Here is a 12,586-nt window from a genome sequence, read left to right on the forward strand (position 1 = left end):
GGTGGTCCCCAGAGGCCCTCCCTGCCCCGGGCTGGGCCCCCTCGATGGTAACTTTCTCTGCGTCCACCAAGCCTGTGTACTCGGCTCTTACCATTTCTTCTTTTTTTAAAAAAAAATTATTATTTTTTATTGGAGTTTGATTTGCCAACATATAGCATATCACCCAGTGCTCATCCTGTCAAGTGCCCCCCTCGGTGCCCATCACCCAGTCACCCCCACCCCCCGCCCACCTCCCCTTCCACTACCCCTCGTTCGTTTCCCAGAGTTAGGAGTCTCTCATGTTCTGTCTCCCTTTCTGATATTTCCCACTCATTTTTCTCCTTTCCCCTTTATTCCCTTTCACTATTTTCTACATTCCCCAAATGAATGAGACCATATAATGTTTGTCCTTCTCCGATTGACTTATTTCACTCAGCATAATACCCTCCAGTTCCATCCACGTCGAAGCAAATGGTGGGTATCTGTTGTTTCTAATGGCTGAGGAATATTCCATTGTATACATAAACCACATCTTCTGTATCCATTCATCTTTCGATGGACACCGAGGCTCCTTCCACAGTTTGGCTATTGTGGACATTGCTGCTAGAAACATCGGGGTGCAGGTGTCCCGGCGTTTCACTGCATCTGTATCTTTGGGGTAAATCCCCAGCAGTGCCATTTCTGAGCTCCTCATTTCAAACTTTCCGTTCTGAGTGTGCCGCCTTTGACATCAAAGCTGACCTTTCCACAGCCTTCTACCCTCCTCCCACCAGCGTGAGGTCATCCATCTCAGTGAGCGCAGTTAACCTGTGAGCATTCAGAGATGCAGCTCATTCGTCCTGTGAGGAGGCAGGCTCCTCCCCGGCAGGTGAGAGACGGCAGCTCCCAGGGGCAGCTCCCAGGGGCCGGGGAGCTGGCCCAGGATGCACGCCTCGTCCGTGGTGCCGCTGGGATTTGAACCCAGGCTGTCTGGGTCCAGACACCCTGTGCTGACCACCACTCTGTCCTGCCGTTTCGTGTGCCCATCATCTCACCCTTTTGTCCACACCTCCACCTGCCCCGTGCCCGGGGGAGAATCGCAGCTCTCCCCCAGCTCCTGTCTGTGGAGGGGCTGGGGACCCCACAGGCCTGGCCCACCAGCTCTGTCTTCTTCCCGTTTCCCCTCCACCTTGCCCCCATTCTCCAAGGAGGCAGCTCCCTTTTCTTCTCGGAGTCCCAGCCCTCCTGGGGCCCACCCCTGCTGCCCTGCCTTACCTCCCGTGTGCCTCCATCTGCAGCCCCAACCTGAGACTCAAGGCGCCTTTGGGCCGCCCCATCTTTGACCGTGCTCTCCCTCACGCCAGCTGCCTGCATTTGACCATGAAATAACAGCAGTGCATGCTTTTGTCTCCTTTAGAACAAGATGCAGATGTTTTCCAGAACTTTCTTCAACTTCAGGCAGTAAGTTTTTTGGTGGCAAATGTTCTTCCCCTAAGTCTTTAGGGCCAGGCTCTCTTACTCTATACCTTAAAAAATGAAGAAGAAAGGTTCTTCTTCCTATACTTCAATGATAGACTTGGCCAAGGTCTAAGCCGGTGTCTCTATTACATTCATTCAACAAACACCTACTAAGCACTGTGCTGCGCTAGCTGCATGCTTGGTGCCAAGCCTCTCAACGACATCTCCGAACCCCTCTAGCACCCTCGGCAGCCCCCCGGAGCCCGGAATTCTGTAGAATTCCGGGGAATTCTCCATCGGTGGTATCGGAGATCTTTTCTACAAGAACAAGCCTGGTTTGCATTACGAAATGCTGAAGGATTTACAAATCCTGCCCCCGCGAGACCCTCTGAGCTGGCCCTCCAAGTCCTGAGCTTCCAAACACAGCCTCCTTGCTCTGTGTTTGATTTCGGGGTTCCCAAGCCTCTCGAGCTACCAGTAGGACTGGGTCCCTAAGTACCACAAACAGGCTCCCCGGGCCCCTGACAGCCACGGCAAGCACTTCTCTCCCTGGCTCAGGACAGACCTCTGACCACCCCGTGCACCGGGCAAGCACCTGCAGCATCCAGTTCGGGTCTCGCCGCCTCCCTGGTTCTCTCTCCTCCCCTTACCCCCACCACACACACCAGCTGATCAATTATTTTCGCCTCCTGTCCGCCCCTGTGCCTCACCTGTGCTTCATGGCCAAGAGAAGGGCCCTCCTTCCTCAAGTCACTTGGCTGCCACCTGCTGGAAATTTGTCAGAATGGCCCTACAAACCTCGGCCGCTTAGCCTAAGCCGAGGCGCATCCTGGGCTTGTGCAACGCGCTGCACACGCAGCCGCAAGCGTGTCCCTGCCTGTCTCTTTACTTAGACCCTGTCTCTCCAGCTAGACTGAGGGAGTCTTGAACGTTAGGACTGCTCCTTCCTCCCTGTGTCCCCAGTGCCCCAGAGGCTAGAGAAAGGCTTGCTGAATGATCCCGAGACAGACACCTGTTACCTTGGTGCAGACATCAGGTCTCCCCGGGCGAACATTCTCTAAGTGGCATCTGTTGCCCACAGCAGGGCAGCCGAACCCCCCACAGGCTGTCAGAGTGACCGTGGGGGGCCCGGGGGGGACTTGCAGCGAGACAGAGCCCTTCTAGCATCTGGCCTCGGACCACCAGCACCTGGATAGACCAGAGCGGCCCCTCATCCATTCCCTCCGTAAGCCTGGAGCCGCCACCAGCAGCGGGCCACCTGCCATGGCTCTCGGGGCCGAGGCCTACAGCACGTCTGTGCCCCTGGCCGGCCCGCGAAGGCTGTGGGATGCAGCCATGGCCACACAGGAGCCCTTCCTGGGGAGCTCGGGGCTTTGGGGGGAGCAGATCGGTAAGCAGCCAGCAGACAGGGTGGTCAAGGATGCTGATTTCCCCTTCATGGACATGCACCATCAAAAGCCACCACCCCAGGGCCATCTGGGGCTTTGCAAGGTGGTCTGCACAGGACTCCGTCAGCTGTCCCAGCCGAGGGTAGGGACAGGAGGGGGGCAGGTAGGGGAGGGCTCCTCATCCCCCTCCTGCCTTCCCTGGGGGCTGGGGAGGGCCTGAGACAGGACTGGCAGCGGTGTGGCAGGCAGAAGGGACCAGCGTGGAGCCAGACACGTCGGGTTCCCGTGCCCACTCGCTGTGTCATCTAGGGCCACGCAGCTTTGCCTCCTCAGTGCTTCCCTGGAAAACTGGGATAGTGATCACAGTAGGTTATTGTGAAGATAAGCTGGGCCAGGGTGAACACATCCCCTTTCCCTCCGCCTCCGGGCCTCCGTCTGCGCTTCCTCCGTCCAGCCGGTGGGGGTCAGCTTAGGGCGACGGATAGAGCCAGCGGCAGGAGCCAGGGGACCACCGTCCCGTCTGTCTGGGACTAAGGGGTTGTCTGGGGGTTCCCGTGCAGAAGTGGGAAGGTTTGAGGCGACGAGGGCCGGTCACCCTGCTGACACACACGCTCTCCACCTCCACGCCTGCAGCAGCAAAGGGTTGCTTCTTCCTCCCGCTGGTGCTGCTCATCCATCCGGGACCTTGGCGAAAGGAGCCTCCAGCCGGGAAATTGCCAGTCTTGGCACAAAGGAACTCACGGTAAAAGTTCTGTTCCAAAGTCGAGGCTGTCGCTCAGGCCCACAGGCATCGGTCCAAGGAAGTCACCTGGCCGGGCCGGCCCCGGGGGGTGTCCTGCAGACTTGTCCTCGCAGGGAGGGCAGCCACCAGTTTGAACCGGGGTGCTGGCTCAGGGAGGAGGGAAAGCAGAGAGAGACGCTCGTCTGCGATCGGTGGTCTTCTATGTGGTCACCCCCCAGTAGATGACACGTGTGCGTTTCTCTGCCCCTGCTCAGAGGGGCAGCTGTGTGTGCTTTGGGTGACATCCGCAGCCTTCTCAGCTGCAGGGGCAGCCCGGGCTGGGACTTCTCGTCTAGCCTCCCTGCCCCGATCTTCTCTGTGAGCCCCTGAGATCCTTCTCCCTGAACTCCAAGGAGCGCGAGGGGACTGTGGAGGCACCGAGGGTACCACCAAGTCCTCCCCGGGCACACTGCACGAGTCCCTTCGTGCTTTGCTTCCTCTGACATCCAGGGAGCCTCCCCCTCCTTTGGAAGGCTCCAGCTCAGAAGTGGGCACACCTGTGGCCCCCGATTCCAGGCCCACGGGCCAGGCTCTCCCAGGAGTGTCTTCACTCTGTGTCACTCGGATGGCAGCACCAGGGCTGGCCCTGAGCTCCCCTTGGCAAGGACGACTCTCCCAGTTCCCTGTGGCCTCTTGGAGCCCCTCCCTGGGCTCAGTTCTCTTTGGGAAGTAGCTCAGAAAGAGAGGGGTTTTTGTTGTTTTTCTTTTGTTGTTTCATTGTCTTACGTCTAAGAACACCGTCTTGGAGAGAAAACAGTTTTCCAGAAATACTTGTCACCGCTGATTCAGCTCCCTTACTTTGTCCAAGCATATAAGAAAGGCCTTCTGATTTTTATTAAAAAGATTTTATGGTGATTCCTGGGTGGCTCAGTGGTTTAGCGCCGCCTTCGGCCCAGGGCGTGATCCTGGAGTCCCGAGATCGAGTCCTGTGTTGGGGCTCCCTGCATGGAGCCTGCTTCTCCCTCTGCCTGTGTCTCTGCCTCCCTCTCTCAGTGTGTGTGTGTGTGTGTGTGTGTGTGTGTGTCATGAATAAATAAAATCTTTAATTAAAAAAAGATTTTATTTATTTGAGAGAGCACGAGTGAGGGGGAGGGGCAGAGGGAGAAGCAGGCTCCGCGCTGAGCAGGGAGCCCAGAGCCCGGCAAGGCCTTCTGATTTTTTTTTAAAGAGTTTATTTATTTATTCATGAAAGACACAGAGAAAGGCAGAGACACAGGCAGAGGGAGAAGCAGGCTCCACGCTGAGCAGGGAGCCTGATGTGGGACTCGATCCTGGGACCCCGGGGATCACACGCTGAGCTGAAGGCAGACGCTTAACTGCTGAGCCACCCAGGTGCCCCAAGGCCTTCTGGTTTTTGTTTTGTAAGATAGAGTGCCAGGATTTATGTTAGCATTCATTATGTCTATAAAGTAAATTTGAGTATTGGGACAATTGGTCCAAATAATACATTTTACATGGCGTCTGGCACTGAGAGCCTTCCTCTAAATTTTGGAGCCATGGGGGGGAGAGAGTGAGGGGTGTAGTGGGAGCACCCTAGTAGTGAGATCGTGGGGCGGAGGCAGAGGGCCACAGGTGCCAAGAGAAGGGTCAGAGCGGCACGGGGAGAGCCGGAAGGCTTCTCTGAGGAGCTGCCACCTGGGGGCACTTGAAAGGAAAGCAGGAGTTCACCAGGTGCCCAGTGGGTAAAGGGAGCCACACCTGCAAACGGCGTGGGCATAGTTGAGGCCACGTGTGCTTGAGAACTTACGTTTCCCGGTGGCCCAGAGCCTTGGGGAGCAGATGGCGGGGCAGGATGCAAGCGGGCCAGCCTGCCCTGGAGGCTTGGTGTGTCCTGGCAGGGAGCTTCTGGAAGGCTCAGGGCAGAGCAGTAAAGCCCCTGGAGTGTTTAAGTGAGGGGGTGTCCTGTGTGCGACCGGAGCAGCCTGGATGGAGTCGGTGGCCAGGGGACAGAGGGCCGGTGGGGAGGGGAGGAGAGGGCGCCCGCGTGGGCCCTGGATTGCCCGGTTGGGTGCCGGAGAAGAGTGTGGGGCGAGTGTGGGGAGGCCGGCCGAGGCGGGGCAGCTCGGCCCGGGGGCTTGGGGGCAGGGCTCCAAGGCCGTGTCCACACTGGCTCCCGGAGTCAGACCGCAGAGGGGCGGGCGTCGGGAGGACGTCCATTTGAAGGCCTCGCAGTGGGGAAGCCGCAGGTCCACCGAGGCCGCAGGAAGCCCCGGGACCTTTGCTTCAGGGAGGTTCACGGCTGTCGGGAGCTGACCCTGCCCTGCGCGGGAGGGGGACGGGCCGCAGGCCGCGCGTGGCTCGGAGCCTTCTCCCCGCCGACCGTGCCCGCAGCTCGGGGTGCCCGGGGTGCCCAGAGCTTCCGGGCCCTTCTCTCCAAAGGCCTCACTTGCTCTCGGGTGCCGCGTGCGTGCGGTGGCTTAGTGTCCACTGTCCCGGGGCCCCGCGCCTCCGCCGTGTCACCTCGCCTGCTGTCCCCCACAGCCTCTCTCTGCCTCGTCTCTCTCTGCCCCGTCCTCTCCTGTAGGCGAAGACCAGAGGATCTGCCTCCCAGAGTTGTGTGCGGGCCCAAGGCCGTGAAGCAGTAGGGACCTGCAGTAGGGACCTGCAGTAGGGACGGTGCCTGACACCCAGCACTCCCTCAAGAAGCGGGCGCTATTATTTTTATTGCCTGACCCAGTAGGAGAAATGAAAAGTCCAGTTGTCTTCTGTCCCTTAAGGCCGCGTCCAAGGATCCATGTTTAGTCCTTTAAAAAGCAGTGTCTTGGGATCCCTGGGTGGCTCAGCGGTTGAGCATCTGCCTTCAGCCCAGGGTGTGGCCCTGGAGTCCCGGGATCGAGTCCCACGTCGGGCTCCCTGCATGGAGCCTGCTTCTCCCTCCGCCTGTGCCTCTGCCTCTCTCTGTGTGTCTCTCATGAATAAATAAATAAAATCTTTTAAAATAAAATAAGTAAATTAATTAAATAAATAAAAAGCAGCGTCTTCCACAGAGAAGCCCTCCCGCGAGCTCCTCCACGTGTTGGCAGGTTAGCTGAGCGGGCGCCGGCGGTGAGGACGTGAGCCACCGGCCTGGCCGCCTCGAGCGGAGCCAGTGGGTTGTGCGGTGTATCTTCCCCCAAGTGACCTGTGTGGGTTTTCTTTCCTTGTGGGCCCCGCTGTAGGTTTCTGGAAGAAGTTGACTGCCTGAAAGGAAACTACAAAACATGAGACTCGCTTTGAGGTGACCAATAAGTCCCGTGGCCCCTTGCTCCGCCCAGGGTGGATCTGAGCTTTAAGAACTATAACTTCAGGTAATAAAATCACACACCCAAGCCCCCTCCCCCCGCCCCCCACACCTGCTATCGTTGGCGGCCTCCACGGTAGTTCTTCTTTCAGAAAGTGTGGTTTCTCCCAGCAGCCCTGAAGCTTGGGGTAGTCCACCTCCTGCAACTGTCCAGCTGCTCAAAAAGAGGGAGTGGGGGCTAGAGGTAGCACCCCCGTGTCTGCTGGGCAGCCCAAAGGCTCACCGAGACCCCGAGGGTCGGGCTCTGTACTCCTGATATCTGTGATAACAGCTCCTAGCAGCACCTGTCAGGGCCTTCGATGTGATTACATGATTATAGAACGCTCCTCAAAGAATCCACTGGAATAACCTGGAAATTTCTGAAAATGAAAAGTCTGAAGAGGAAGAGGGTTTGTTCTACCTAATAGTGGAAATGTATTATGAGGCCACAATATCAAATAGTGTGGTACTGGATTGGAAGTAACTAGATCCAAGGACCAGAAGAGGAAGTCTACAAATAGACCATAAATCCATAAAGGTGGCATTTCAGATGATTGGTAAATGGTCTGGTCTGGTAAATGGTGTCGGCACAGTTACCTGTCCACTGAAGGGCAATAGGTAGGTACCTCCAACCGTAGGTAGTATACCAGAAGTAATTTCCAGATGGATTAGGAGCTAAGTAAATCATAAAAATATTAGTAAAGAGGATATTTATAATTTAGGGTGCAAAAAGGCTTTGAAAAAACATGTCACTTCTAGTATCACCTATAAATACTGTAAGCAAAGTTAAAAGGCAAAAAGGGGGTGGGTATTTATGACATCTGTGACAAACAAGGAATGAATATCCCAAATATACGAATTTACGTATTCATTCAACACCTATTTGTTAGGTACTTTCCATATGCTAGAAAGTGTCCTAGGCCACTAAGGTGCAAGTAGTGAACTGAACAAAATGCCCGCTCTTCTGATGCTCCTAGTCTAATGGTCTAATGGAGAGGAAGCTAGTAAATAAAGAAGTAGATTATTGCTAGGGGCTATGGGAAAAAAATGAAGCCAGGTGGGGGTGGTTAGGTATGATTGGTCCTGGTGGGGTGTTGTAGTATATGGATATTCAGAGAAGCTTCACTGCTGAAGTGACATTTGAGCAGAAATACAAAGGAGCAAGGAGAGAAGTGGGAGCTGATGGGATTTTCTAACAGGTTGGGTGCAGGTTGTAAAAGGAAGCAAGGAGTCAGGATGACTTCTAGGTTTGGGGCCCGAGCATTCAGAAGTACCACTTACTGATGTGAGCATCACCAAGGGGCTTGGCTCGGGGAGAACCAGGGGGTTTGGTTTGGACATTTCAGTTGGAGGCCTCTTTGCCGTGTAAGTTTGGAATTCAAGAGCAGTCCAGGCTGGAGGGATAAATTTGGGAGTTCTCATAGCATAGATCATATCTGAAGCAGCAAAATTAGACCTCTTGGGGAGTGGGTATAGGCCGAGGAAGTCTGAGGACATCTGCAGGACCCTCATGTAGAGGTGAGGGAGGAGGAAGTAGCCACAAAAGAGACCCGCAAGGAATGGGTGGCCACTGAAATAGAAGGGGACAATGAGGAGGTGGCCTCTCCGGAGCTGAGAGACAGTGAGGAGGGACAGATCAGCTCTAGCAGATGTCAGGATGGGGCAGGTAGGGAGGTTGGAGAACCAGCTACCAGACTTAGCAATGACAATGACGAGCCCACTGGGGCACCTAACAGGGCTATTCTGTCGGAATGATGGGGACAAAAGCCCAATTTGTGTTGCTTTATAGAGAGTAAGAGGAAAAGAACTGGAAACAGAAAAATGGGGGTACCAGCTAGAAGGGAATGGAGTTCAGAAAAGCGTGTGTGTTTTCCCCAAGATGAGGGTTGTTGTTCATGTTTATCCAAGTGAGAGTGACCCAGTAGGGTGGGGAAAGTGGATAGTGCAGGGTGCGTGGCAGGGAGAGAATCCTGGGGCAATGATCTGCCCTAGTGAGAGGGGGTGGGGGCTCCTAACCAGCAGCGTCTAGGTGGGCCAGTGGATGCGCTCCCTTTTCTCCATGAAGTAGAAAGCAAAGTATCTGCTAGAGGGAGGATGGGGAGCTGTTGGAGGCTTGAGGAGAAAAGAGAGGGTATGACGTGCTTGGTGGCAGATGGGGGAATCCACGGAGCAGGGGAGCCAAGGAGCAGCGGGCAGCACTGGCATTGGAGGTGCGCGAGGCGGTGGATGGGAAAGGAGAGCAGCCGGTTCACCGTGTGCTTCTCTGCCACCAGGTTCCGGTGCCCAGGTGAACATGAGTTAGGAGGCCCATCCATACTGAAGAAAACGTGGTAGGAAAACAGGACATGAGTGGGCAGAAAGGAAACCAGACACATGTCTATAAACATAGGGACACCATCCGTAATCATTTAAAAATGCAAGTAAAAACCAATGGGGTTTTGTTTTTTCCTTCAGATTGACAGGAGCTCTTGCTGGGGATAGAAATTATTGGAGCTTTTCAGCAGCACAGTGTTCCAGAATGTACCAAGACATATTATGTGTGTTCCCTTTTGTCCTGCTTTTAGACATTTAGACGGAGAGATAATAGCTCAAGTGCCTGGAGTTAGAACACAAAGATGCTCCCTCTGGCTGTGGTTGTGAAAGTGAAAAGTTGGCGCACACCTAACCTGGTGCACTCATCTGTGGGTGGAACAGAAATCAGGCAAATGAGCTCACAGCCCCCTCTTGCTTTGCAGATGAAGAAACTTGAGCCCAGGGAGAGGGAGTGACCGCCCCAGTCACCTGGTGTGGAGCTGGGACCCCCGTGTGGGTGGGCAGCGCACGGGCCCTCCCTCTTCGACTTGGTTTGGAGTTGGAGTCCCTTGCAAGGTACTCATCAGCCTCTTTTTTGGGCCGACTTACCCCACGCTTATAAAATGTGGATTCTCAAAATGTTTTGCAAATTTGTCTGCACTGTCTTTGTGTCATCATGCAGGTTTTCCTTGCAGGGGATGCTGGGGGCAAAGGCTGGTCAGGGCAGTCAGGACAGACTTTGCCCGGCCCCGTGATAGACGGGGGACCATATCTTCCCCAGCTCCCAAGAGAGACTCATGGCCGGAGAAAGGATATTTTCTGCTTTCCAATGACTTTTACAAGAGTTGTAACAAAAATACAAAGATAACGAGTGAATTGTGTTTATTTTATTGATTGCAAGAAAATAAAATGAGAGCTGTCAGAGGATATCTGGTCCCCTCATGGGAGGAGCACTGGGCTCCAAGTCCATAGAGCCTTGGGTTCTGGAATCGTTCTTGCATGCCCTAGCACGGGCACCCAGGAGAAGCCACCCAGTTGCTCTGAACTTTGTGTCTTCATCAGAGCTATGAGCAGGTCAACCTCCGTTCTCTATGCTAACTCCTAAGGCACATCCTGTTCTCGCCAGTCTGCGGTGTCCCTACTCCTGCTGCTGGGTGGGAGCCGTGTTGGCGCAACAGCCCAGTACCCCGCTCTCCACCACGTTAGAAGGGCGCCTAGAAATCACCTCTGTGCCTCCTTGTGCCAGTTGCAGACCTCCAATGGCTGACCAGAGAATGGACATTTCTTCGACAATCAGTGACTTCATGTCCCCAGGCCCCACCGACCTCCTCTCCAGCCCCCTCGGCACCAGTGGCATGGATTGCAACCGGAAGCGGAAAGGCAGCTCCACCGACTACCAGTAAGGCCTTCTGGGCTCCTCTTCCTCTGCCTGAACTTGGTGTCTACTCCTGGCACGCTGAAGGGCTGGCTCCTGTTCCTCCTGGAAGAAGGGGTCCTCTTTGTGGAAAGGGCTGGAAATGAAAGCTACAAGTCTAGGCGGCCATACAGTGGGGTCTATTGTTGTTGTTGTTTTTATCTCCCCACTGGATTGCAAGCAGGATGGAGCCTCCAGCACTGCTGAGGCACCCACATCCCCCCTCCTGTCCCCAAATTGTCCCACATCAGGGGAAAAGGAAGAGCCCTAAAGCCAAGGTCTACCTTTTACCGTTTCCTTTGTCCTCCTTGGCTCCCTTGAGCCAGCTGGCTTAGCCCAGTGCAAATTTGTCCTGGGTGTAACCTCATGGTTTCAAAGAGAACTTTGCCTGAAGGCCTCTCTGAGGAAGACCTCGGTTGCTTAATTGTTTGTGGCAGGTGTGAGTGCAGGTCCTCTCCCAAAGCACCGTAGGAGCATTGACACCACCCTGAAACATTACTCCAATTACTATGTACCTGTTATATTAAATAGTATTTTTGTTTCTTTTTAGACTTGATGACTTTTCTTTTGAGTAAGTAAATTTTCCCACTTACAGTCCACTCTTGTATATCTGTACACACACCCAGGGGATAGGGCGATGCGGAGAACCTTCTAAGGCACGTTTTGTTTTGTTGAGGCAACTGCGTGCAATCTTATCCCGACGTCCACTGGAGAGGTTTTCTTTTGTTTAATGAGGGAAAAATCTCCAAGGAGGTGTCTCCCCCACAGCAGATGTCCTTTCTGCTGAAGTTCACAGGTCGAATTTGGGGAGCACAGTGACCGAAGGTCAGATGCCCACTAGGAGATGCTATGATTAATGTGTAAGTGACCCCAGATGATTGAGCAGGCGACTCCCAGGGGATGGAGAGTGGGTGTGAGGCCTGAGAGGGTTCTTCTGGACCAGTCCATCCCCCACAGGGAGGCCAGGAGTTTTTCCACAGACCTCTTGTCTTGAGCAAGTTCTCGTGGAGTCACCGGTGCCTTCTAAGACCTCTGCGATCTAAACCTGTGGTCCCCTGTTGTGTCCCCACCCAAGACCTCCAGGTTTCCCTCATGGACCCCTTGCAAATCTTCTGTGATTTGTGGAGACCATATTAAGCACCCCTAGCCCCCTTCCCGGTCATCTTAATGTGCTGAATGTATCTGATCTGTCAGGCGGAGCTCTCTTCACCTGAGATGATGATCCAGGCCTTGGTGAGCAGATACGAGCCAAGACAGAAGGGGAGGGAGAGCTTTCATTTTCCCCTGTGGCCTGAATGGTTTCTCTGCTGTGCTTTAGGACTAGCTGGAGAAGTTCTCTGCCTGTGAGGCAGCCAAGGGCTCCTGGTTGGGAACCACTGTCCCAGAATGCCCATGATGTGATTTAGTGCTCCTGAGAAAAGTGGCTTTTGCCCTTGAGGCTCCATTGCTTGAAGGGCCATGTCCCTCTGTTCTTCCCAGACAAAAAAGAAGGAAAGGCTCAGGTGCCAGTCAGGGCCCTCCTGCTGATAAGCTTAGGGGCTGGAGAAGGGTGTGGGCTGACCCCAGGGAGATTTGGAACCCCCTTCTTGGAGGATTCTAGTCTGTTTTCTGTTGAACCATAAAGTGCCATGAAACTGGGACCTCTGGAGTCTATAAAAGGGAGGTAGATCCCTGCCGTGACCCCAGGACGCTCTGTGGCCTGACAGGGTTCCATGCCCCTTGGCCCCACTCGTGCCCTGGATCCCAGCTCCTTAGGCCGAGGAGGTTCCCACCTGGCTGAGAACCAGAACACTGGGTATCAGTGCCTTTGAGAAGCTGCCTCAGGACTCCGCTCAGTGCTTCTCTGTGGGTACATTCGTCTCCCCCCCCCCCCCCCCACCAAATATGCACAGGTATATTTGAGGCTTGGTATGTTCTGCAAATGAATAAACTCCATTTATCCAGAATGATGGGAACAATGAGGTATTCTGGTTATTTGGATACTCTGATTAAGAATGTCCATAAATGCTGTGTATTCCCGATCTTCAGAATATGGC

At 54.5% G+C, this 12,586-nt stretch overlaps 1 protein-coding gene across 16 annotated transcripts in view; it reads left to right on the forward strand.

The window, feature by feature from the left end:
* Nucleotides 1–12,586, forward strand: part of ARNTL (aryl hydrocarbon receptor nuclear translocator like) — a 101,444-nt gene that overhangs the window by 60,767 nt on the left and 28,091 nt on the right. For 6 of the 16 annotated variants that reach the window (XM_038569070.1, XM_038569067.1, XM_038569068.1 and 3 more), the window contains 4 exons: nt 6,744–6,872; nt 9,580–9,712; nt 10,383–10,535; nt 11,101–11,121. In XM_038569070.1, coding sequence (XP_038424998.1) covers nt 10,396–10,535; nt 11,101–11,121 — 161 coding nt within the window. In that variant the 5' untranslated portion in view covers nt 6,744–6,872; nt 9,580–9,712; nt 10,383–10,395. Of the gene's footprint in view, nt 1–6,743; nt 6,873–9,579; nt 9,713–10,382; nt 10,536–11,100; nt 11,122–11,339; nt 11,411–12,586 lie in introns of those variants that run through there. The other 10 variants (XM_038569071.1, XM_038569076.1, XM_038569075.1 and 7 more) reach the window with 3 other exon arrangements.

Source organism: Canis lupus, chromosome 21 (assembly GCF_011100685.1).
Source record: "Canis lupus familiaris isolate Mischka breed German Shepherd chromosome 21, alternate assembly UU_Cfam_GSD_1.0, whole genome shotgun sequence".
NCBI classification, from domain to species: Eukaryota; Metazoa; Chordata; class Mammalia; order Carnivora; family Canidae; genus Canis; species Canis lupus.